The following is a 25,138-nucleotide window of genomic DNA, read 5'->3' as shown; positions in this document are numbered from 1 at the left end:
GAAAGTTAGCCCAAGGTACAAAACTCACTGGGCGATGAAGGTAAGTGTACCTACAGATGAGCGTATGTATGTACTCACGTAAGTCTGTTTGTCTGTCGACTTATCTCTATATCCTGAATTGTATAAGAGGGGGGGGGAGGGTTAATGATATATACATTTAACTATGATCAATAATAAGCCGTAATATTATTACACGCTGTGATTAATCTTGCCACAACTACCGACGATGCAGAAGTGGCTGCAACTAATTGATTCATGTCAGTTGGCATGAATATAAATTTCATCATAAATTGCATGAGTCGTGTACTCCGAAAGTCGGTACCGTGCGGTACCTTAGTATTCCCTGGTGCCTACTACGTATACTACCTAGAGATACAGGTAGGGTATTTACTAGTATATGCCGGAGTCTTCAAGTTACGACGGGATCTTAATCGAATTGCCTTAGCATTGTACCTAGGCATTTCTGTGCCTTCACGCGAAAGGTATCCGTGTACTTAGAATACCCTCAAACACCAACACAAATCGTAGTAGAAAATAAGAGAGAGTAAGGAAATCAGGCTTCGGGTAGTTCCAGGACCACCTAGACCGGAGTTTAATCCCCATCCGATGCTGACCATAACGCTCAGCTAGTGAGAAACCTATGGAAAGGATCGAAACGGCGTAATGCAGTAGTTCCTCGGTTTATCTTGGCTTTCTTTCTGCCATGTCTTCTTCCTCTGTCAGGTTTTAGTTTTTACAATTTACTTTTTTTTTTTTTTTTTTTTCTCTTCTCTTTATTTTATTTTGTTGTATTCGATCCGATTTTTAATATTTTTTTCTTCTTTAATTATTATTTAATATTTCTGCCTTTTCAAAACAATAGACGCACCGGATGATTCCCGATTGAGGAATAAGGGGAGGTATCTCCGTACTCTGTATGGATTAGTGATTTGTAGTGATGATGGCTGAGTGCAATAGTTCCAGTCAACTCCTGACTGTCTTGGACTAAGGAAATACCCGACTGGATGTTCCAGGCAAAATCTCGGGACTGAGTAACTCTCAATTGAGATTCCGACGACTGCATTGGATGTGCCGTTTGAATATTTTTATTATTATTAATTTTCTTTTGCCTTTTTGCCTTTATACCTTTAAATTTTTTTTTTTTTTTTACGATTCCTACAGTACTTCGATTTCACCTCTTTTATCCCCTTAATCCCCCCCGCTCCTAACCCCACCCTTTCCACCGAAAAATCTGAAAACGGACTTTTCTCTAGGAAATACTTGTTCGGTATACCCGATAAGTTGGGGGGAGAGGATGGGAATCGCTTACATCGATGTGGATACATGGAGATGAGAAGTGGCATGACTCTCAGCTGGAATGCAAGAGCCACATTGTGAAAAAGCAAGCGTCGAGTGGATCATCCTCTGAGGGCTTGAGGACGATCACAGCTGAAGAGAGTAATCAACATTCATTCCCATCGTGTGGGTGCGGGGAAGGAGATCCCAGGAATCGCGGCCGATCGAAGGTGAGTGGGTGAGAAGGATGGGGAGGAGCAACTTTAATCTCTTTCAAGGCTTCTCGTGGATGCCAAGAATGCTGGCGGCCCCTTCTAATTTCATTCGGTCTCGACGGACTGCGGTTCGAATCGAAGAATAACTACATCATCATCTCAAGACTCTTACTGCTTCTGTTGGACGGTGGAAACAATTCCCGCTGATAAGTGGATACTGCTATCGATCCCATTACGCAAGCCAACAATTGGCGCTGCGGTTCGGGTGCCAGATTTCGGCCAAATTGTTCCGAATCCAATGAAGTTACTACCTAGAACTAGTAAACGAAATCGGGTAGAAGAAGAAGGGCGGGTAAAAAGGGGGGTGGAAAAAAGAAAAAGAAAAGGAAGCGAAAGGAGGAAAATAAGCACAACAAAAACAACAACAACAACAACAATAATAATAATAATAATAATAAAATGCATGTATACAATATACATGCATAGCACATACACACCACTCCAAAGTTTATCATGGTCAGGGCCTCATACTTATTTTTTCCATGGCGGCACCCCTGTCGGTATAAAATCAATTGCGCGATTGGTACGTATCATCTCCGATGCAGGTTCCTGCGGGAACCATTGTGGAAAAAGTGTCTGTGCGGGTCGGTTGGTAACAGTGAAACGTCGTTTAGCCCTGACATTCCATCCGTGGACCACGTTCCACTGTCTCCTTTAGGACGAATGAGGAACTGCCTGTATCCTCGATCTACGAATCAGAAGCTTCGCATCCAGACATCTACACTCCCGTAGGTTTCGGACCTAGGTACTTTACATACCGTGCCTAGGTAGGTACGTACAGAACCTGCGTGCTGCCCTCTGTTATGTTAATTTATTATCACTTGCACAGATTGATAGAATAGATTGAAGAGCCCCTGACGAAAAGAAGAAGAAGAAGAAGAAGAAGAAGAAGAAGAAGAAAAAGAATAATAATAAAAGGGCATTTCTCGAACAGGAACCGAACAATTGACCGAAAAGACATGCGAACACCATCAGTGGAGGACTTGCTTCCCTTCACTAAAATTATTCTTTAAACTTTTCAGCTGGGACCTCTCTCGCTTGGAGAGATACTATAAGATTTAGTCTATATACAGGTCAATTCCACCGTGGTTCGGACTTGAACGAGTCATGACCCTCCGACTGTGTAGTAATCATTACCCCAACGACGTGGGCAGAAGTGTAAGAGGTGAACCGGAACAGAACCAGCGCGAACCGAAAGATGATATACCCGGATATTGATACGAGATAGGCACTCCCCTAGCAAAGGAAATAGCCCTAAGTATGTATATACATCGTACTCCGTACATTTTTGCAGACCTAGCAACAACTGTTCCTTCAGGACCTAGGGTAGTCACTTAATTTTACTTAAAAGCTAACTATTAGGTTGACAGAGGGATCAAGCGTCTCCCGAGTTAGGATGGTGAAACGTGGCGTATCAGATCACCCGGATTCCATTGGACCCAGTGATCACACTGTAATCTCGCATGACAGCTATCAAGGGGCATTTCAAAGTAAGGAGGGAGAAATCATTCAGCAAGTTCGGGTGGTATACTTACGATTCTTACGTAGCAGATAGATAGATAGATAGATAGTACAACGGGATCCACGGTTATGCAGGTACGTCCATGTAATATTAGAGTTGTTGATCCCCGAGACATTCGGACCCTCGCCCGTAGCTTATCCGTCCGGCGGCGTGCTCCCTGAGCCGGTCTCAGCAACCGTGGCCACTGGCAAATTCATCCTCGCACCTCAGGCTACGAGGAATTAAACCCCTCCTTGAGGTCACGAAGTGGATTATCAGGAAACCTCCAATTTCCGGTCAGCGGTACCCTTACTATGTCCTTACCCCTCTCGTTATTCGGTTGTCGCCTCCCTGTTGGACCTCAGCTCCTAAGAGTTGCTCCTGCTTGCAGAGTATCTAATAGGGCGGGGAAAACTTCGGGTGTCGCCACGCTGAGGACTAAACTGCACGCCAGATGAGGGTCATCAGATGAGGCCAATCAAAAGGGCTAAAATCCCCCGCCGTAATCTCCCATCACGTCTCGTCATAAGGAACACGCCCCAACTCTTCCCAGAAAACTCAGTCCGCATACTAATGCCCCTTTCATATTTTACGGTACTGCAGGACTCCCGCATAGCGTTGTGACAGTGACGCATACAAGCACATGAAATCATCAATTGGTGTAGCGAATTCAGCATCGATCAGGATCGTAGGGGTTCGTTTTCCGGCGCCACAGAGAGCCAATCATGATAACGCGTTCTCTGGCCGCCTGCGTGGCGTTCTTCATGTGTCTGTTGTTGTTGCTGCTGCTGCTGCTGCGTCCTTCGAGTCCGCTGAACCTTTCTCGGTGGCAACAGTGACATTTCCTTGTTCGGAGCTATTAGACCCATGATCATGCCCCGAACCACCAGACTCGCCCTCGGTTGAGGCTTTCGTCATCGTCTCATGGGCCTGAGGGGTGCCTTCAAGAACTTGGGGAGTGCCTTCGGAAGGCTGTGGGGCCTCAAAAAGCAGCTTTAGATTTTTGCCATCCTCAATCTTGTCGAACGCCGCGAGCTTGCTTTTAGCCGAAAGTCTTAATACACGCCAAGTCTTGCTCGCTTTAGCGCGTGTGGCGTTCTCTTTATCCTCCTTCGTCTGGGCAGTATCCATATCTAACTCATCGTCCATTATGCCCATCATAAACGAATCAGAGGAAGGTACCGCGAACCTTCGGTATTGTCAGCTGGCAACTAATCAGGTTTCCGATGATGATCCGTGGGTGTGCTTACCTTTGAGGTTCCTTAAGCCTCTCAAGACCGGCCAGTGATTCGCCTTCGGAGAGGAAGTTCAAATTTAGCGAGCCCATAGGTGAAGACCGAAGGCGCTTGTTGGCGTAGACTTTAGTTGCATGCTCACGAGCACCGAGGTAGTCCGATACAGAAACAGGAGGTCTCTCAATCAGGGGACAGCCTTCGGCTTTCCAACGAACCCAATTTTTGTCCCTCGACAAAACAGTGTCCACCATTCGATAGTAGAATTTTCCGCCGACGCCTTCCTGCAGATACTCTTCTATCGCCTTTCTCATCTTGACTGCCCATTTAGCCTGCAACTGTTAACAGAATCCATGAATCCAAGTATCGGTGGGTGTCCCCTACATCGTCCTCATTCAACACAAAACCGTAGAGTACAGATTTGTTAGTCAATTCGGCTAGCTTTGCTTTGGCCTTAGGAGTAAGTGAGAGCATGAAATCCAAAAGAATAAGCGCCTGAACCAGAACATGCCTCCGAAACGCTGTGTCATTGACCTACATTTGGGAGTTAGCACAAGCTGCCGAAAGAAAGCCCGACAAAGAACCTACCTCAAGGTCAAACAAATCCCTGCTTGTCAGATACTTCGGGTTGAAACTGCTTGCAATTTCCTGGCCGTCTGAAGTTCTCTTCCGTTTGTTGGATTTTCGAAGCTCTTCGGACGTCTTGCTCGTGCCTGAACTTTCAAGATCTGTGTTAACTGATTTGAAGGCAGAAAGAGTGGCCTCAAGTCCCGTCCTGAATGTGGCGAAGTGTTGGGGGTCAAATATCCTTGTTGGAGCAGAGAAATATGCCTGGAGGCCCCAGAACGTAGGGTAGAGCTTGTTCAAGTCGTTTGCCTTCTCATCAACACCTTCCTCTTGCGAAATGATGACTTTCGGGGCTGCCGGTTGATCTTGAACAGGGGCCTGAGGATCCGCGATAGACGGCGCTTCAGTATCGTTGTTTTCTTGCTGGCCTTCAGTAGTCGTTGGCGGTCCCTGCTCGTCAGACATTACCACATCCGCCTCATCTGACACACTGGTGTCGAGTTCAGGGATTTCGTCGAAAGTAGTGACATTCTCGGTATGATATTCGCCCCGAAGGTTGACGGCGCTCTTGTCTCCTAGCGGAAAACTCTGGAAGAGGAAGATAAAGACACGTCCACAAAATACAGTATCTTCGGCTCGCGAAAGCCTCCGCAGCAACTCGTTGCAGGATCTCAAAATGATTAAACTTTTCTGCTTAAAGTGTTTCTTCGGCGGTGTCAAATAGCTGCGCTAGAGGGGTTTCGAGTTGTACATACTTTGGTATTTCGTTCTCTTCGAGACTCGAGATAGTCAAAAACTTTGCGACAGCCATCAATAGTTTGGCTATCAAGTAATTCCTCAATCAGCCAAAATATAAGACCGGGCTCACACTGTTCTGTGGACACGTCAGAATTTACCATCTCAACCGCGAGATCAAATTCCAACCAACCATTATCCGAAAAGATTGATATTATGTCGAGTAGATTCCATATTTGTATAAAGGACGGTTCATCAATGGATGTAGTGGCCTACATTAAGTGTCAATTAGCCATTACTGAACTCCATGAGTAGCCAGAAAGACAATCGCAACATTGAAGCCACTTACAAGCAGACTGTAAAACCTCTCCCTAAATGCAATCTCAACTGCAGCAAATTGCGTCTGTTGACTAAGCCGGCTCGCAACCTGCTCATCATCGCCTTCGACTTTCCAGATCGCTTCTCCTAGGTGTGTTTCTGTCAACGGAGGTTCGATTTGCTTATCCAGTTTGACTAGCTCGGCTCGAGTAAGAAGATTATCAACTAATCTCCTATAGACGTGTATCGATTCAACATCTTCGTCGGCCATCCTTGCGAGCGACAATTCCAAGTAAAGATGGGATGAAGGAGCCGCGGAGATTGTGTTGTAAGGAGCTTCCGCTACAATATAGGATCACGGGGCTATTGTTGCGGCTCTGCGGGTTCTAGCCGCTGGAAGCAACTTCCTTAGCCGCGCGCCAGGAGCTTTCCCATCCCGCCGCGACGGACCACTTGCGCAGATAAATCCGACTCGGGCGCGGAGTGCTTTTTTATACAAACCCAACGTCGAGGAATGGGCCTACAATCACGTCAGGCAATGGCGCACGGCCTTGATTCCAGGCCCAGCGTTGAAGATTTTCGCGAAGACAGCGTGTGGGTGCAGCTAGCCAAAACTCACTGGCTCGAGACACCCAAGGTCCGGAAAGTCAAGCAGGATGTCATTAAGAAGGATATATGGGACCCCCTCGAAGCGGACAATTTCAACTTTCGCTCACTTCTAACATTGGAAAATTTGAATATTTTAGAGAAGTGCGCATTCACTCAGTACGCTTCGTGATATAATGCCTCGACTAACCGGTCATTAGGTTTCTTTGGCCGACCTACACAGAAGATGCCTCGAACTACCATGTACTGCTGCTGGCGCTGATTGTCACTGTCAAGCAGCGGGAACACCTACCGATATGGGGTGCGTCTACCTTTTTCCTGGATATTGTCAATCTTGTGCGAGTTACTTACAGAACATCCAGACATCTTCTCCGACCGACCGGATGATTTTTCCAACCTTTTCCATCGAATTCTATCCATGAGTATCGACCAGTCCCTTCTTACATCGTCGCGCCTGTCCATCGTATCCTTCATAATTAGCTCTTTTCAATCCCTCGAGAATGTTTTGATACGGAAGGAATGTGCACCTCTGGTTTCAATTTCAATCTGGCACAATCTCTCGAGTGACGATGCACGAGAACAGGTGCTCGGAAAGGGCCCAACGTTGAAGAAAGCATGGAGAGCTGCCGCGAAGCGATATGACGCAGCAGACGAAGCGGCCAAAGCAAAGATGAGGTTTGACCGGTCATGGCTCTACACAATGCTTCTCGATTTTCTTCAGAGATTGAACGGCACGGAGAAAGACCAGGTAGATAACCTGCGTTACTGTGAGAGGTTTCTTGAATTCCTAGTGGATTTAGAAAGTCAACTTCCCACGAGACGATATGTCAACACTTTGCTGAAAGACCTCAACATTCTACCAGTCATTCGTTTATCAAAGCTCTACCGTTCTTCGGAGAATGCGCTATTCCGTGACTTGTATAATCTATTAAAACATTTCGCTACATTTTCAATTGATGATTATACAGGAGAGAGTCTGTCACCCCAGGCAGTGTATGATACTCACTGCCAGGAGCTAGCCCACTTGCAGCGAACTTCCATGAAATACTTTAAGGACAAATTGATGATTCTAGCTTTGTCAAATTACGGTTCAATTGAGCAGCGTCCGGAGCTGGAAGGGCAGCTATCTTCTTTAGACGACTCTGAGCTCCGAAGCCTTTGTTCACATCTCGGATTTCGGACAGACTATCCAAAACAATGTCAAATTACGCCCGATCGCCATCTGTATCTAGAAATACTCTTGTCCTTTTACGAGCGCAAGGCACCATTCCAGGATGCTGTATCACGCCTAAGTATTGTTCCGACGGAAGAAAATCTTTACGACCCAGCTTTACTGCGGAATGAAACCTATGACGGATCTAAGCCACTTGCAATTCCAAAATTGAATCTTCAGTACTTGAGCCTCGGGGATTTTCTATGGCGTTCGTTTCTCTTGTATCGATCCGAAGCCTTCTTCCAGATCCGCAAAGATATGGAGACGATTGTCAAGCGTATGCAGCCCCGAGCCAGTCGAGACGGCAAAAGTCTGACTTTTGATGGATTCTCCCGGATGGCTATCCCTATTTCGAAACCTGCTATCATCGAGGTTGCGCCCCCGAAGGTTGGCTTCTCAAATCCAGCTTTTGTCCGAGCTGAGATCGTGATTGAGGTTGGTAGGCTGGCAGACCACGTCCGGATGGAATGGGAGTCGCTCCGGCCCGACGACGTGGTTTTCCTTCTGGCTGTGCAGCCTGGCGCTGCAAACAAAATGGCGTTCCAGGACCCAACCCTAACTGATAGCCCCAGCCTAACGCACCTCAGGACAGCGGAAATTGTGCAGGTACTTGATGAAAACGGCCGTCCATTGCGCGAACCCGTCTCGGGGCAGACCAATGGGCATCGATCGAGGCCACGTATCAGGAGACTCTTGGTTAACCTTGACCCTGATGCCTTCAAAGTGGACAAAGATCGCAGCATGCAGGGAAAGCCAGATATCTATCCGTTGGTTAACGTAGTCGCAAGGAGAAAGGGGAGGGAAAATAATTTCAAGTCTATACTGGAGACTATGCAAAGGCTCATTGTCTCCGACATTGCTCTTCCTTCCTGGCTGCAGGACATCTTTTTGGGCTATGGGGACCCTGCAGGGGCTCGTTACACAGAATTGCCGAACAGACTTAAGTCAGTCGATTTTCGCGATACGTTCTTGGACTGGCAGCATCTGATAGAGAGCTTCCCGGGGACAACAATTGAGCCTTCTGGCGAGGAGACATCAAGCTTCGGTCCCCCATATGTGCTTGAATACGTCGAAGATTCCCAAAAAACGCCTTCGACGAATGCCTCCAAGAAGCGGCGGAGAGACCAAACTGAGAAGGACAAATCGTCCTACTCACTCCGCGTTTCAACATATAAGCCGCCTAATCCAGGCCCTTACCCTGTTGATGCGCCCAAACTAAACTCTGTCCGGTTTACACCAGCTCAGGTGGAAGCCATCGCATCTGGAACACAACCTGGGTTGACTATTATTGTCGGACCTCCCGGAACTGGAAAGACGGATGTTGCAACGCAAATCATTAATAACCTTTACCATAATTTTCCCAATGAGCGCACGCTGTTGGTTGCGCACAGCAACCAGGCATTAAACCAACTTTTCCAAAAGATAGTCGCACTGGATATCGACGAACGCCACCTTTTGCGCCTTGGTCACGGTGAAGAAGAGTTGGAGACTGAGTCAAGCTATAGCAAATATGGCCGGGTTGAATCATTCCTCGATAACCGTAACTTTTATCTCTCTGAAGTTACACGGTTAGCATCATCTATTGGAGCACAGGGCGCCCATGGAAACTCTTGCGAGACCGCCGGGTACTTCAACACCGTCTATATCCAGCCTGCATGGGCTAAGTTCTGGGACCAGGCCCGCACCGAAAATATCTCTCTTGAAGAGATCATTGCAGCCTTCCCATTTCATGCTTACTTTTCCAATGCCCCGCAGCCCGTATTCGACTCTTCGAGTCCTAAGGAAGCAGTGCTAGATGTAGCAGAAGGTTGCCAACGGCATATCGACAAGATATTCTCAGAGCTAGAAGATATCCGGCCGTTTGAGATCTTACGGCAACCGAAAGATAAGGCTAATTACCTCCTGGTGAAGGAGGCCAGGATCATTGCAATGACATCCACACATGCAGCAATGCGCCGTCAGGAGATCGCTGATCTTGGCTTTCACTATGACAATGTTGTGATGGAAGAAGCCGCACAGATCACAGAGATCGAAAGCTTCATTCCCTCCGCCTTGCAAACCATGAAGGATGGCCAGCTCCCATTGAAACGCGTGGTACTCTGCGGCGATCATCTTCAGAATTCCCCAATCATCCAAAACCTTGCATTCCGACAGTACGCGCATTTTGAACAAAGTCTTTTCCTTCGCCTGGTAAGACTGGGTGTCCCTGTAATTATACTGGATCAGCAGGGTCGTTCGAGACGGAGCATCGCGGAACTATTTCGGTGGCGTTACAAGCAACTGGGAGATTTACCAGTCGTTGAGACAGCCGATGAGTTCAAGCAGGCGAATGCTGGGTTTCAGTTCGATTACCAATTCATCAACGTTCCTGATTACCAGGGCGCAGGTGAACGGGAGCCTACTCCTCATTTCATTCAAAACCTGGGTGAAGCAGAATACGCCGTAGCCCTCTTTCAATACATGCGGTTGCTTGGCTACCCAGCGTCGAAGATATCCATCCTTGCTACCTATGCGGGTCAAACAGCGCTGATAAAGGATGTCTTGAACCACCGATGTGCCAAGAATGCCTTGTTCGGCATGCCCAAGATCGTGACTACCGTGGACAAGTATCAGGGCGAACAAAACGATTGTAAGTCGAATTTCGTTTATCTCTTCGTGAATTTGTTTGCGAAGCCCTTTACTGACTTGGAGCTACAGATGTAATTCTCTCGCTCACACGAACTCGCACTGTTGGTTACTTACGTGATGTCCGTCGTCTAACGGTTGCACTTTCTCGTGCCCGCCTGGGCCTTTACATACTAGGTCGGCGCGAGGTATTTGAGTCGTGCTATGAGCTTAAGCCAGCATTTGACCTATTATTTCAACGCCCTGACAAGCTAATGCTTGCCCCGGGCGAAATGTTTCCTACCACGCGATCGCTGGACGATGAGATTCAAGGCACACCGATGGAAGGGGTGGAACATCTTGGCCAATACGTGTTCGAAATGACCCAGGCTAAGCTCAAGGCAATAGGCGAGCAAGATATTATGGTTGAGGATGCGATGCCCAATGGTGAAGAAGGTCTAGTGGATGAGGACGAGATCATGCTTGGTGCAGGTGAAGAACCAGATGAAGACCCTCTGCACGAACACGTCTTCACCGGGGCGTAGATCTCTTGCGGTCCAAGTAGTACAAGTGCTTTTTTGTCTTGTGTAATGATTGAGGATCGTGAGACCATTGACTCGATATAGTTGTAAAATGCTCAATGATCGTGGCGTTGTGCCTTCGTGTTTTCATGATTGTTGGTATAAAAATAAAAATGGCGGGATTTTAAACTGAATAGGCTGGAAGACGACTGTTCGAGTTCTGATTTTTATTGGCTACATACTACAGTGAATTGGCCTTGCAATGTGTATCTGATAACGCTCTCGTTGTATGGGTAGCTTGCAAAAAGCCCCACGGCTAGCTTAATATAGTTATGCGAGATGACTGAAGAACTCGTAGCTTGCGCGTAATATCAACTAGTAGTTTCTATACTGTCTATAAATAACAGCGCTTGCGTCCCTAGCGGGGTCCAAGTATATATATAGGTGAATGACCTGATGTTTAGTCTTCACCATATAACACTTTCTGTTCATGACTGCCGCCCGCCAAGCTCCTCGACGATGTTCTGCGGGTCCTTCCAGGCGAGTGCAATATATCTATTGGGGGGTTAGCGCAGTTCTTATCCCCGATGTGGTTAAATCGCGTGAAGGATACATACTTGGTGTGACTACCGCGGGCAACAATTTCGCCTTTACTATTGATGAATTTGATAGATGTATATGCGAGCGTTTTGCCGACTGTTGAATGAGTTAGACATTGCGTTTAGTGACTGAAAGGGCGACTATGAATGTCTCTATACGACCCGCATAATTGGATTGATATATTGATGACTGAGGAACCTACATTTATCACAGCTAGCTTCCTGTAGCGATGTTAGCATGCGCGGACCCAGCAGCTAAATGTTGGGCCTGTTAATTTTCAGGCATCGGGTCTTGATTAACATACGGCCAAAATTTTATCTCCCACTTTACCTCCAGAGCTCAGATACGTCACTAAATCGACAGTCAGAGACTCATACTGCACGTTGGAGATCAATGTGGCTTGTATTGTAGCTTACCATTGAGATCGGTCGACACTCCCGTAGCAAACAGACCACGCGAGGCGACAGCTAGAGAACCGCCAAGGTCCACTGCAACATCAATGAAAGCCTGTAAGTGGGATGACCAGGATGAGACAAGAATAATATGTGGTCATGCTTGCATACCCATGCTAGCAATAGTACCGCCATGGAGAATGTTCAGACGATTCTGTCTCGAAGGTTAGTCGACTGGGTCGCCATACTCAAGATTGAACCCTTACCGTATGCTCTTTCTGTATATCTAGCTCAAAGTTCACCAGACCAGGCTTCGCGGCAGTCACACGAAGCTAGAACCGTTAGTAAAATCCCAGCTTGTGGTCAATGTTTACGAAAGCTAACGGAATGAACAATTCCCATTCTTCACCAAGATTGATGCCACTGTATCCTATCGAGATAGGCAGATGGGGTATGATAGACCTTACATTATCTAATAGTCTTTCACAGCGAACAAAGTTTCAGTAACAACATCTTCATAGCCATGGATTCTGTCACTTACCGAGGCTCCAGCCCCGATGTAGCCCGAAAGGACTCCCAGACCTAGGGGGAACGATAACATCAGTTGAAGGAATGAAGCAATAGCAGTTGTACTTACTCACCGATCTAACAAATCGCAAAGCCGTCATTTTACCAAGGAAGCTATAGGTGAAAAAGATTTGTACGTAGAAGGTTGCGGAGACAAGAATATAGTAGTTAAATTATACAGAACAAGTCCCGTGTGATGATCACCTCGGACTGCGCTCCGAAGCCGCTTTGGTCACCGGAGCAAATCTTATCCATTCCCATCAAGATTGATCTCTCGTATACGGAGTATCGCGCCTCAGCCAACCTTTGTGGCTCACATCATGTTGCTGAGGTGACAGCTTCTATTTTACCCGCAGGCAATATGGCCATGGCTGTCGCTCCCTCCCGTCCATTTGATTATCTGGAAAGCCTGCCTGGAACGACTTTCTACAAGCTCTACCAGCAGCCATCTACCGCCCTCGCCATCTTCAGGCGCATGTTACCTGACCTAGGTGCGCACTTGCTTCTACTCTTGACACACCTTGTGGTAATGGGAAATAACGGATAATCTAGCAAAATGTTTCGTCATGGCGCTTCTATATCTTAAAGACCCTCTCCCAGCAACAGATCTGGAGGCCTGGGTCAAGGCAGAAAGCTTGAAGTGAGTGGTGACTTTGAAAACCCTCGTGATTTACGGATTGAATGGCTGACGGGCCCTATCGCGAAGGGAGCGAGATAATGCATTGTCAATACTGGGTCGACTCCATATTCTATCCAACACCGTGATCACAGATAACGTTCGTGCGTACAAAGTCACCGATCCGTTTGCCTCATCGCTCCGTCAGGCTCTGACGGGCGCTGAAAAGACGCAGTCCTTTGGTGTACTCTGGCATATATCAGATGGAGCAGCCGTTTCCATAGCTGAACTGGACGAGTACGCCCGGCGTCAGTGGGAGGGGGTATTGGGATACATGGTCGGAACCAGCGGACTTGGTATTCAGCGCGATGCAAACCTGAGCAAAGGCGTGAAGCAACTTTTGCAGGCTGGGCATCTTGTCGAAATCCGGGATCGTCGCGTGGAGATCACACAAGATGGATTCGCTTTTGTTCTACAGGATGTCAGCACCCAAGTTTGGCACATCCTTATGCTCTATGTTGAAAGCGCGGACGCAATCGGAATGAGCAGTGTGGAGGTCCTCTCGTTCGTTTTCTTGCTGAGCAGCTTGGAGCTTGGAAAAGCATACGATAAGAAGCACCTGACATCAAACCAACTCCGTACTCTGACGGACCTGGCGGATTTTGGCATTGTCTACCAAGATTCCCCGGATGCCAGTCATTTCTACCCCACTCGCCTCGCCACTACTCTTACCTCCGACTCCAGCGCTTTGAGCAACCCCATTTCAGGTTCCCTCTCCGGTCCCTCTGGCACAGGCTCAAACAAGGCGGGATCTGGATTCATCATCGTCGAAACAAACTACCGACTGTATGCATATACCTCTTCGCCGTTGCAGATCTCTCTTATTGCACTTTTCACTACACTTAAATACCGCTTTCCCAACCTGATCACCGGCAAAATTACCCGCCAGTCGGTGCGCCGCGCCATAGAGATGGGTATCACTGCCGACCAAATTATCTCGTATCTGGCTACCCACGCTCACCCTCAGATGCGCAAACATAATGTCTCCCGATCTACGTCTAATCAGGCCGGAATACCGCCATCCGTTCTGCCCCCGACTGTCACTGATCAGATTCGGCTTTGGCAACTGGAACGAGATCGCGTCAAAGCAACCCCTGGCTTTTTGTTCAAGGACTTCGTTAGCTTGGCAGAATATGAGGCTCCATGTCGGTACGCTGAAGAGATCGGGGTTCTCGTCTGGAAATCAGATCGAAAGCGGATGTTCTTTGTAACGAGGCATGAGCAAGTTGCAGCTTTCTTGAGGAGTAGGAAATAGATTAGTGCAAAACACGGACTGGGACATGATTGGCATTAGCATTCTGAACAGATGGTGTTCTAAAAAAGGCGCAAAGAGGTTGGGTGTAAGTCTGGCGTTAATGGGAACTCTGCGAAAACGATTGAATTTAGCATGTTATACTGGGGTTCTCATCACATATGTAGTCTAGTTAGTGGTTCATTTAAATACAAACCCTGTCGAGCTTCCAGGAGCATTACAAACATACTTTCAGCAATTTGTAACTCTCGTTTCGTAAACAATTCGAAGCCTTTTCCCGTATACCATAAACAAGACCTCCAGCTCCTAGATGAACAAGTGCGTCTCATCAGCGTCCTAGTAATTCCGGGGCCGTCCATAGTGCTACAGCCAGAATATCTCTAGTCAGGCTATCCTCATTATATGCCAGCAGGACAGGTTTCATCATACTGGCGAGCAAGCGACAAGGCTTCACCAGGGATCGTAGATCGACATTCTGGACCATAGGCGGTGGCGATCCAAGTCAATGCCTGCGATCATCCGTCTTTTCGATACGCCGACGACAAGGCATCATACCATCCACCCATCTCCAAATTTGTTAATGTATTCGCATCGGAACTTTCGTAGACTCCCGCTCGCTTCATCGTTCATGCAAACATTTTCGAGGACCATGAAGGCCCGTTTGATCCGGTAACCCGCCTCGTTTGAATCCGGATGCCCTAACGGGCGAGAATAACTTGACAACATACCGAATCCCGTTGCGATGTCCGGCTCATGGAAGGAGTCCTCATAGTGGAAAGCATTGACGAGGGTGACGAATCTACCGAGCCAGTACTGTTGAGGCTGAGATTCACTGACCTGTGAAACCCAGTCGGCATGGATTGTTAGCCCTGGCTTCTTCAACTTCGAACGGAACCCAATGGGGTGGTTCCTCGACAATACCATTCTCCCAATTTGATCCCTATGCCGTTGATTCCCTGTATCTGGTAGGGGGCTTAGCCTTGTCGCACATCGGCTCGGGGCCTTAGGACGCTTAGCGGGTGAAAATGCATCGGCTTTTGCTCTGGTCTCAAGCTTTAGGTTCTCGAAGCCGCTGGTCCATCGGAGACTCTTCTTTACGTATTCCATTCTGTCACGTTTTTGGAGTGTGTTTCCTATCGCTTTTTGGTTCGCAAGTTGGAAATCCTCCAGCAATCGATGGTGTGTTGGCAACTTTCCTTTGGGAACGGTGTGGTATTCAACTCGCTCTTTCCTCAAAGGTAGCACCTTGACAGACCCGGAAATCGGGCCACTAACATTGAGGTGGCCATTCTTGACGCAGTCATTCCCCTGTGCTCCTGTTTCACGCCGTGAGATAAATGCTGATATAGGATCAAACAGTCGAGTGGCCGGTCGACTTCTGGCATCAGGAGATGCTAGCAGGCTGCTTGGACGGACGGTCCTTAGTACAGTGACACAGGAGACAGGAGTATCATTAGCCGGATGTATGCTGTTAGAGAATATTTTTGAGGATAACTCTGTTGTAGCTCTCCGGATGTGGTGACCATCGCTGGTTCTCTGGCAATGAGTCTGGATCTGAAACCCAGGGTTTGAAGTCGCGTCGGTGTCGAACATTTGTCTTTCAGAACCGAGTCTCTGTAGATCCGTACGGCGGATAAAATCTTTTCTTTCTTCTTCCTTATCCAAATTCGCTTTGTAAACCCTGCCTGCATCTTTGTCTATGTCCACACATTGTCTCCCTAAGGAAGATAGCACACTTCTTCTGCTTTCTTTTCGATACACTTCATGGGAGTACAGATCTCCTGCCGGGGACTTTGCAGGTGTAGGAATCCTTGAGAATATTTGTGTCGAAGAGTAACGTAAGCTTGTCTGACAGCGGGAGGTCGAGGCTCTATGCTGGGCCCTTAAGTTGGGCTCCTGTTCCTGTAACCTACTACTGATGTTAAGGCCTCTTGGGTCGTTGTTGACGGTGTTGTATCTCGATGAATTTTTCTCAGATAGTGGCATGAAACTTTGGCGGCAGGCATGGACGATTGGTTGCCATTGAGACGAATGGCAGACGCCGGTAGTGGTGGGTGGAAGCGGACTGCTCCTACGTGCTTCTCTGTTGGTGTTGCTCCCGGTAGTTATGTCTTTGTTGTCCTCGAGTCCCCATTGATCGTGTCGCACACCGAATGTGCTCTTGAGAATCTGTAGAGAGCCCATCAGGGACGATCTGCGGTTTCGCTTTTCCGTCATAGTTATTTCAGTATGCTTCTGAGGGGGGCCGAGATGATGAAATGGGGGGTGTGAGTAAGTGACAGATCAGATGTGGAACAAGGACTGCTGTGAGTTAGAGGGAAATAAACCCTTCTTTATGTTATGGGTAAAAGTCGTTGTTTTGATGCAGGGGAACCCAACGTATATTGAGTGGAAAGGGAGAAAGAAGCAACATGACTCTGTGTGTAAGCGGTTGCTAGGGCATGGGCTAGAGGACACCGGGAAAAAGCAATAAACTAGAGTGAATGGAATCCATTGTCTATTGCTCATCCGGTAGTACTTATATAGCTGTACTTATAAGGTCCTGTCGTTTTATTAACTCTTATTAGCTGGGACATTGTATGTCTTAGTTAACTGCCTTCCCTTCATACACTTCCTCCTACGGCATCGTTATGTCCCCTTCAGACAATCTTCACGGCCTCCTCTTCCAGACCAAGTGTCTCGTTCTGGTTTCTCTCATTAACTTCAATCATAACTCCAATTTGAGTGCGCCGTCTCATCTCCACTCCCTGTACAATGTTATAAACACATGTACTTCGCAGGTTTTCCCTGCGTCAGCGACAGATATACCGCCAATCTACTGGCCGCGCTCTCTGTATGTGCATTTCCGGTGATTCCTAGAACTGCCATTGTGCGGGTGACAATGGTAGCGAGGGTTCTTGACATCCTGTACATAGAAGTACGCCACAAGGTGACCAATTTACTACCCTTCTATCAAGATAGGTGCCGTCAATAGGTATGGATCACCACCAGTGGAGGGTTTTACAACAGCTAAGGCTCTGAAAGAAGGTAGTTCAGCATGGGGCCTGACTTATCTCATTGTCAATAGAGGATGCCGGGAAGGATACCCGCTGAAAGTCCGTCCTACAGACGGCTACCATGGCATCATCATTTGTTCCGGGCTGCCGCAAAATGGGTATTTCGCTTAGATCTGGTGATGGGCCGACGAACGCTCTTATCATCTTCGTTCGGAGAGTAATGCAGAAGCCACGAGGCTGCTCCGTTGCGAAGAAAATGTCTATATCGGTGGTGAGTATGTCAATCCTGAGTTTGTCAAGCTTCCCGGTGTGCATCGAGATAGTTTCCGACAAATCATCGAGGGTGATGAAGAGGAGTGGTTGGTCATTGTTCTTTTCTGTTCTTTTTTGCTTCTTCGGCGTGAAAGGTAGAGAGAGAGAGAGAGATTTGAGTATAACTATTCTCTGAAAGCCGTGGCACAAGTAAGTAGGATTCTATAGTCATTAACATCGATTTATGCACTTTTCCAGAACCCATCCAAAGGGCTGCTCTGTTTGCGCGGTAGTAGTGTATTATCACAAGTTTTGCATGCCATATACAATCTCCACTTTATCCCAGATCCATCTCCTAAACGCCAGGCATCATTAGGTCATTACAGGGCAGTAGTATCTCAAAGGACTAGAGCCTATTCAGAGTCGCTGTCAATCACAAACCCGGCACGCAATCGCCTTCGAGCCAATGTAGCCACCGGGGCGTTTTCGTCATTGTCTCTTAGCTCACGCGTATCGGTTGGTTGCATGTCTTCCGCGTGGCTAGGCAGTACCGGGTCCCTGTCTAGATCCCGGTCTCGACGGAAGGCTAAATTGTCGTCGAAATCAAACTCATCGTCTTCATCTGACGTGGCAGAAGTATTTTCGTCGTCTTCAGTTGCATGGTCAGACGAGCGAGCAACAGCACCATCCATGATAATGTCATCATCTTCGTCGAGTGCTTCTGTTGTTCGGCCGCGCCGTTGCCGTTTACTTTGCGTGTCAGACTTCCCAGAGTTGCTTAGTCGCTTGCGTTCGCTCTTTTTGTTCGCTTTACGGCCAATCTCGTCTACAACGCCAGTAAGCAATGCCTTTCTGACTCGCGCAGCTTGTTCTTTTCGCCGTTTCTCCTCGAGATCAAAGAATTCCTTGTCGGCCTCCTCGTCGGATTCGTCATCACTGGCATGGACGAACAATTCACTCTTTATCTTGGCTAGACGGGCTCTTGTGTTCTCCTGGCGCGCCTTACGACGCGCTTCCAGAGTATCTTCGTCTATCGGCTCGCGCTCGCCAACTGCTTCGCGATTCTTGCGCCGCGTTTTCGAATCATTGGGCGCGTTCGCTTTCGACCGGGGGTTTGGCGGGAAAAGTGGCCCATCCGGGACATCTTCACCCTCTGACTCAGATCCAAAGTCAACATCAAGTGTAGTTTGGCGATTGTGCTCCTTATCATCGGGTTTGTATTTGCGCCGAAGCATCTGACGAGGATCATGCTCAATGTCTCCCGTGTATGGATCTTCAAGACATTTATCGATCGTCAATTTAATGCCTTTTAGATCTTTTGACCCCTGCGAGGACGGCACAACCCAGGAAGCTCCGACAACATCTTCCATTCCCAGTCGCTCAAACCCTACTAAAGTCATAAGAAGACGCAGCTTAGCGTTGAAGTACATCGCCTGTTTACATGCATCGTCGTGAGGTAGGACGGCTTGTCAAAGTTAGGACATCGAGCATCAATAACAGGTCTTGTTCACATACCAATCATCGGATTAGGGGCTCTGGGTGCTCCCTGAGCCTCGTCTCTCTGAGCATCCTCATAGGCCTCCCATGACTCTCTTTCTTCCGCTGCAGTGCCTAAAACATTGCTAACCCATGCAACCAAATCGGCCTGCCCATCCATGACCAGGGCACCAATAACAATTTTTATCTTGTCCTCTTGCGTTGTTGCTTCACTGGGATTGACTTCAAGCTCAGCTGGCGCCCTTCTCACCGAGGGTAGGGTTTGTCTCTCATGGCCATATTCCAGGTAGAATAATGTCGAGTTCATTTTGCTGAAGAGTAACTCAGTAATAAGGGCAGGACGCTGGTCGATCTTCTTTATCATTCGTCTGATGACCTGTCGGACCAGCTCTTCCCACTCCTTGAAGATTGGTTTGCTTGAGTCCATGGCGCCAGGTCCTTTAATCATCGTGTAAAAAAGGTTAAGTATATCAACGCGGAACAACAGGACGCTCATTTCTTGTTTGAAGGCGATCCTGTAAAAATAGCGATGGGCACGTTTTAATTGGTCCGAGTTAAGTTCCCTAAAGAACTTCGTGAAAGCAACGAAAGTGTCAACACACTTTTGGTTGCAAAACTTGGCAGCAAAGCGCTTGAAGTCGAACTTACGCTCCCTACAAATTCGTTCGGCCTCCATGATGTCCTCATCATCGGATGCATGCTCTTCGTTGTTATCTTCGGGTGCAGCTACTTGAGTTTCCATGTTTTTGCGCCGAGATCGCCGTCGAGATCGCACTTGCATGTCGACATTCTCTTTAGAGTATCGCTCCAGCATACGTAGGAAAACATGCGAAAGCTCTGTGCATGCATCCAGGTAACCGAATCCTTGACCTTTGTACTCACGCATGATAGCAAGCACGCGGTCATGAGTTGTTTCTTCGTAGAATATACGGTTCTGAATGTTCTCGGCAATTTCCTGGTCCTCCTCAAGCAGAGACTGTGTCATCTCTTGCACAGTTAGCAAGATTTGAGTGAAGCAGCGCATTTCCGCATTTAGATCTTCCCAGTCTTTTTGGTCGAAACTAATTTGCATAGATCGGTTCAGAAATACGAGAGTTTCTTGGTCAAGTACACTAGCCACAAGGCCAAACCCATCCCGTTCCAATTCTTTCATGGGTTTTCCATTCTGTAAATGCATCTCCTGCTGGCGCGCACGGCGTGCGCGTTCGGCATCCAGAAACCAGGCGACGGTGTAGAAGAATTGACGAGAATTGATAGGTACGACACGGTCGGCTTCTCGTTCCAAGGCTTTCCGAACATGGGTGAATAAAGGATTGAATCCAGAGTCGAGGAATTCTTCAACAAACATCCGCAGGTTTCTTGATGCGGTGGAATTAAGATGGGCTGGCGTACTAAAGTCATTGTTGAGAACTGAGTCTTCATGTGTTTTGCGTGGCTGGGGCCTGTTCCACTTCTTGCTTTCATCCATTTTCTGGAGCGTTGCCTGGCTATCTTTGAGAACGTCTTGCCCTGATACAGTAGAAACCTTAGCATCATCACGTTTGACCCAAATCATAGTTCCGAACCGTCCGTGTCGAGTGGGTGCATTTTTGGCGTACTCCCGCCGCAGAGATGACTCTTGCTTTAGTAGGGTATCTAGCTCATCTGTGTGTTTTGCGCTTCGCTGGGCATCATCCATGAATAGTTTTTGGACATTGACACCCTTCACCAGGTGGAAGAGTATCTCGAGAAGAATCACATCTTGCATATTGAAGTCATCGCCAACGTTGGAACACATAGTAAGAAGAAGGGCAAATACGTCTTGAGCCTGAAAGGCATTGATAGTCGCAGATCTAGACGTCTCCTCCTCATCACCATCCGCCGCAAGACGAGCATTTGGGGCGATCACTACGATATTTCGTAACAAATAGAGCATAAGTTTGAGTATACCGTCGTCCCGTGTTGTTCGTTCAGACCGTGGAACGGCCATGCTAGGAAGGCCAATTCGGATAATAGTTCGAAGGAAGTTGAGATCGCCACGGCTCAGAAGACCTCGCTTATAAGAGACTTGAGCGTGCTGCAAGTATGGAAAGTGTCGGTGATGGTTGACAGTCATCTCGCCGTGGACTTCCAATGGCCAGGTCAACGGAACTAGCAATTCCACTTCATGTCATTAATACAATAGTCTAAGCTCAAAGTAAGGCCCTATACTTACAGCACGCTAATGCGATCCTAGACATATATTTACTCTTTTGACCAGTACTCCACCATAGCGAAAAGATCGGTAGTAAGTCTCCGTTGACCAAATTCGCTTCTCCAAGGCACCGAGCAACATCCATGCGGTGATACTTCTCGTCGTACAATTTCAGCCAGCGTCTAATGTCACGCAAGCAAGCCAGTGCATCGTCTCCAAGTACATATCGGTCCGCATCTTCGCCGTTAAATCCGCCTAACTGTAAATTGATTAGATTTCCTCGAATATAAAGCGTTCAATCAAATAGCTATCCTCACCGCAGTGACTAGACTATAAACGTGTGCGCGGACATCAGGGTCTACAACTTGAACAGCCTGACTAAAAGCCACAGCTTCGTCGTTCATGGTGGCCAGTTGTGCTTGCGGTCGTCGACCTCACCTTCTATCACCATCGCCGATGTTGACGGCTTTGGGCGCGCTGCAGGGACTAATAGTAACGCGCCGGTTCACGCGTTTTCGCGTCTCAGGTCTTCGGATGTCGGAGGAATGGATGTTCCTGACTGCCGAAGATAACCGATGACGTCGGATCACATGAGTCCCGCGGAAGGATGTCGGGTGCGATTTAAATAGAAGTATATCAATCGTCGCCGTTGTTGTCCTCGGCTTGTTCGTCTTTCTTCCTAGCGTCACAATTCCTTGTTAAGGTACTCGGTTCTTTCAACACTGCAACCATGCTGTCATCGTCCCTCCGGTCTCTCGGCCGCAACGGCCCTTCAATTGCCTCCCGCGCATTCAGCAGTTCCTCCTCGGCTTATGCTGCCGAGGTTAAATCATTAGGAGTAATTGGAGCAGGTCAAATGGTACGTAGGACATGAATTTTATATCGCAACGTCTTGGAGCTGATCTGATAGACAATAGGGTTTGGGAATCGCTCTTGTTGCTGCACAGAAGGCTCAAGTTCCTGTTACCTTAGTTGACAACTCCCAAGCATCTCTTGATAAGGGCCTCAAATTCGCCGGTATGTATGGTGCCACGCTCACCACCGATACCCCCTTTCCGTCATTGGAATTGTTACTTTAGATGGTTTTCTAGACTAACGAAACTACTATCTCCAGATAAACTCCTTGATAAGGATGTTTCCAAAGAACGTATTACCCGAGAGGTAGCCGATACCGTCCGCTCTCGCATCACAACTAGCCTGAAGATGGACGACCTTTCATCCGCGGACTTTGTTATTGAGGCTGTTCCAGAAATACCCGATCTCAAAAGCTCTATTTTCAAACAACTTGCTCAAATTGCACCCAAGCATGCCATTCTTGCAACCAATACCTCGTCAATCTCCATTACTAAGATTGCTGCGGCGACGACAACGAATCCGACAGACCTTCAAGCTCCTTCTCGAGTGATCTCGACGCATTTCATGAACCCAGTTCCTATACAGAAGGGCGTCGAGATTATCTCTGGTTTGCAAACGTCTCAAGAGACGATCGATACCGCTATCGCGTTTGTGCAGCGTATGGGCAAGATTGCTTCTGTCTCCGCTGACTCGCCCGGTTTCCTTGCTAATCGTATACTTATGCCTTACATCAACGAGGCAATCATCTGTCTTGAGACTGGAGTTGGTGCCCGCGAGGATATTGACAATATCATGAAGAATGGAACTAACGTTCCTATGGGACCTTTGACTTTGGCCGATTTCATTGGACTTGACACCTGTTTGGCTATCATGAATGTTTTGCATCAGGAAACTGGAGATAGCAAATACCGGCCATCCGGACTTTTGAAGAGAATGGTTGATGCCGGTTGGATGGGCAAGAAGACTGGAAAGGGCTTCTACGAATACTGATTGAGGGTTTGATCCTTGGTCACTAGTTACGTCCTGATATCCCTGTTACACTGCTATAAAAATAGATTACTATATCAACAGTTTATAGGCTTACAGTTGCACCTGTCGGGGTAAAAGGTGGTACGTGGATTTGATAATGCCATTATGATAAAACTTTCCTTGGTACCTTTAGGTTCCTAGGTCAACTTTTGAGATATTCCTATCTCGAACCAAGCAACCTTCTGCCCGACAACCTTGATTTCCCTTATTCCGCTTGTCAGTTAGAGACTCTTCCGATTCTCTTTCATGACACAGCATGGAAGCAAGAACTGCTGTAAGTCCGGCTTCTTCGTCACGGTTTAGCGCATTGCCATCAATCACAAATGCGAAAAAATCCACTGGCCTCTCTGCGGGTGTGACACAAATGCACGAAGACCACGGTTTACCACATTTATAACTGAGCATCGTTAGCATGGGCCATATCAAACTTATACACAGGGCTCGTCTTACCAGAACTGTGCGCTGCATCTGCATGTAATGTGATCACAGCCGAATATGAGTTCCACCACCGCACCACAATTGAAACACCTCTGCCATCGCTGAAGCCGAGCCACTTCAAGGACGGCAGACAGATCTGCATCAGAAGAGCAATCTCTTGACCTGTGGGAAATGCCGCGACACCCTGAGCAAATTCTCGTGCTACAATACGGACATATTTGTGTCTGAGTTTTCTCAGCATTTACAGCCGTTGGAGGTATCCATTTCCCGCAGGTTGATGCAGGACAGTACCAGCGATCTGCAACCGGCGTCGCATACTCGGTTGCTTTAGAGACAAATGATCCTCTTTCCTTTGGTGACAGTAAAGGGAGGACGGTCTCTGACGGGATCTTCCGTGAACAACACCTCGGTGGGAATAATTGCTCGTCCGTCATGCTTGTTGCCGCCATTCGCCTGATACACGTGTTGCAATACTTATGCTGACAAGGCAAGTTCACCAGCTCATCAGCTGGCATGCTTTCGAGGCAGCTCACGCAGGTCCTAGGCGTCATCAGCTTACACTACCAGGCCGATTTGTATGCGGCTGTAAGAACTTACTCCTTATGTGGCGTCCTCCTGAAAAAGCGCTGGATGAGTCGGCATCTCTCAATTCTCGCTGTAATACGGCTCCTCCTCGACACCGCCTTGCCCCTTTCGATCCGTGGATGGCACTCCATGCTTGAACAGTCACTAGCTTGATGAAGATAGATAGGTTTAGAGTCTACCAATGGAGACTCCGCGTTCAAGTGGCTTCTCGACAAACTTGCAACCCCCTTACACTGAGGCGAAGGATGTCTTTTTCGGCTGTGTTCCTTGATGGCACGCGAGGTCGCGGGGAACAGGTTGCATAGTAACATCTTTGACTTTGGGAGGAGAGGTGCTCTATGCTGATAGGATTCGGGAAACTTCGCTTTAGCCCGCTAGTTCTGAAGATTTACCAGCTCGTGGAAGGAGTGAGTCGACAGGTTGGCTCTCTGGGAGATTGTCAGGGGACTTGACGCCATAGTTCCTATTTAATTATTGTTGACACTCGGAGATGCTGCGCGTGCAAAGCTAAGAGATGAATATCATAATATTGAAATGGACAAAAATCGGCCTGGTTGCTTGATATGTTTGATTACGATTGTTGGTAGAGTGTAAAGATGTGATTTTGGCTCATTAGCTCGTCGGGCGAGGCGTCAACTATATAGGAAAGTCGGCATATCATGCTGATGGTGAGTCAGATGTGGATATATCACCACCACTTTGGTGAATATGCCATGGATAGGCCATTCGCGTGCCACATGTTCATGCCCCATTACCCGATTATGATCGTCGCATGCTTCGATAACCAACCATTTTTGAAGTGACCAAGCTACCACGGGTTCTCCACGTAGATGGGGATGTCTGCTAACAGTGTCGCCATGACTCTTGCAAGCACGCATCCAAAGAAAAAAAAATATGAGAACAATAATAAATGGGTTGATCTCTAAGGCGTATTTGTTTGTGGGTGTAGAGAAAATCAGCTGGATCGTGACGGGTCTGT

At 47.7% G+C, this 25,138-nt stretch overlaps 8 protein-coding genes across 8 annotated transcripts; 3 read left to right on the top strand and 5 right to left on the bottom strand.

The window, feature by feature from the left end:
• Window positions 1-2,412: 2,412 nt before the first annotated feature.
• On the bottom strand, window positions 2,413-6,174 carry F9C07_2281228 (nuclear matrix protein; the record flags this gene model as incomplete). Its single annotated transcript, XM_071510490.1, has 8 exons — window positions 2,413-3,020; window positions 3,086-4,240; window positions 4,302-4,615; window positions 4,668-4,817; window positions 4,872-5,555; window positions 5,606-5,724; window positions 5,779-5,857; window positions 5,890-6,174. 7 exons carry the CDS (start codon window positions 6,172-6,174, stop codon window positions 3,814-3,816), a joined length of 2,058 nt encoding a protein of 685 aa, XP_071367117.1. The 3' UTR covers window positions 2,413-3,020; window positions 3,086-3,813.
• A 112-nt stretch (window positions 6,175-6,286) lies between these two features.
• On the top strand, window positions 6,287-12,586 carry F9C07_2146929 (DEAD helicase superfamily protein). Its single transcript, XM_071509209.1, has 12 exons — window positions 6,287-6,653; window positions 6,710-6,809; window positions 6,871-10,351; window positions 10,420-11,402; window positions 11,465-11,543; window positions 11,650-11,668; window positions 11,752-11,798; window positions 11,864-11,935; window positions 12,011-12,053; window positions 12,106-12,171; window positions 12,307-12,319; window positions 12,381-12,586. The coding sequence occupies exons 1-4, from the start codon at window positions 6,418-6,420 to the stop codon at window positions 10,869-10,871; spliced, it is 4,269 nt and encodes a 1,422-aa protein (XP_071367116.1). The 5' UTR covers window positions 6,287-6,417; the 3' UTR covers window positions 10,872-11,402; window positions 11,465-11,543; window positions 11,650-11,668; window positions 11,752-11,798; window positions 11,864-11,935; window positions 12,011-12,053; window positions 12,106-12,171; window positions 12,307-12,319; window positions 12,381-12,586.
• On the bottom strand, window positions 11,336-12,507 carry F9C07_13418 (uncharacterized protein; the record flags this gene model as incomplete). Its single annotated transcript, XM_071507998.1, has 8 exons — window positions 11,336-11,402; window positions 11,465-11,543; window positions 11,650-11,668; window positions 11,752-11,798; window positions 12,011-12,053; window positions 12,106-12,171; window positions 12,381-12,421; window positions 12,477-12,507. The coding sequence occupies 8 exons, from the start codon at window positions 12,505-12,507 to the stop codon at window positions 11,336-11,338; spliced, it is 393 nt and encodes a 130-aa protein (XP_071367115.1).
• Window positions 12,587-12,767: 181 nt separating the features above from the next.
• Window positions 12,768-14,337, top strand: F9C07_13419 (RNA polymerase II transcription initiation protein; the record flags this gene model as incomplete). Its single annotated transcript, XM_041294973.2, has 3 exons — window positions 12,768-12,897; window positions 12,959-13,046; window positions 13,113-14,337. 3 exons carry the CDS (start codon window positions 12,768-12,770, stop codon window positions 14,335-14,337), a joined length of 1,443 nt encoding a protein of 480 aa, XP_041150654.2.
• A 546-nt stretch (window positions 14,338-14,883) lies between these two features.
• On the bottom strand, window positions 14,884-16,551 carry F9C07_2062373 (uncharacterized protein; the record flags this gene model as incomplete). Its single annotated transcript, XM_041287313.1, has 1 exon — window positions 14,884-16,551. The coding sequence occupies one exon, from the start codon at window positions 16,549-16,551 to the stop codon at window positions 14,884-14,886; it is 1,668 nt and encodes a 555-aa protein (XP_041150653.1).
• Window positions 16,552-17,995: 1,444 nt separating this feature from the next.
• F9C07_2229975 (DNA topoisomerase I-interacting protein) lies at window positions 17,996-21,656 on the bottom strand (the record flags this gene model as incomplete). Its single annotated transcript, XM_041294960.1, has 4 exons — window positions 17,996-19,047; window positions 19,098-21,221; window positions 21,274-21,511; window positions 21,570-21,656. 4 exons carry the CDS (start codon window positions 21,654-21,656, stop codon window positions 17,996-17,998), a joined length of 3,501 nt encoding a protein of 1,166 aa, XP_041150652.1.
• A 326-nt stretch (window positions 21,657-21,982) lies between these two features.
• On the top strand, window positions 21,983-23,097 carry F9C07_13422 (3-hydroxyacyl-CoA dehydrogenase; the record flags this gene model as incomplete). The annotated part of the gene is made up of 3 exons (XM_041294972.1): window positions 21,983-22,111; window positions 22,170-22,269; window positions 22,367-23,097. The coding sequence occupies 3 exons, from the start codon at window positions 21,983-21,985 to the stop codon at window positions 23,095-23,097; spliced, it is 960 nt and encodes a 319-aa protein (XP_041150651.1).
• An 84-nt stretch (window positions 23,098-23,181) lies between these two features.
• F9C07_1893998 (uncharacterized protein) lies at window positions 23,182-24,630 on the bottom strand. The gene is made up of 3 exons (XM_071508469.1): window positions 24,172-24,630; window positions 23,587-24,114; window positions 23,182-23,533 (listed from the first exon to the last, which is right to left on the bottom strand). Exons 1-3 carry the CDS (start codon window positions 24,468-24,470, stop codon window positions 23,266-23,268), a joined length of 1,095 nt encoding a protein of 364 aa, XP_071367114.1. The 5' UTR covers window positions 24,471-24,630; the 3' UTR covers window positions 23,182-23,265.
• Window positions 24,631-25,138: the final 508 nt, after the last annotated feature.

Source organism: Aspergillus flavus, chromosome 7 (assembly GCF_009017415.1).
Source record: "Aspergillus flavus chromosome 7, complete sequence".
In the NCBI taxonomy this organism is placed as follows: domain Eukaryota; kingdom Fungi; phylum Ascomycota; class Eurotiomycetes; order Eurotiales; family Aspergillaceae; genus Aspergillus; species Aspergillus flavus.
The sequence above is the reverse complement of the archived record's forward strand: the minus strand, read 5'-3'. Positions and strand labels throughout refer to the sequence as shown.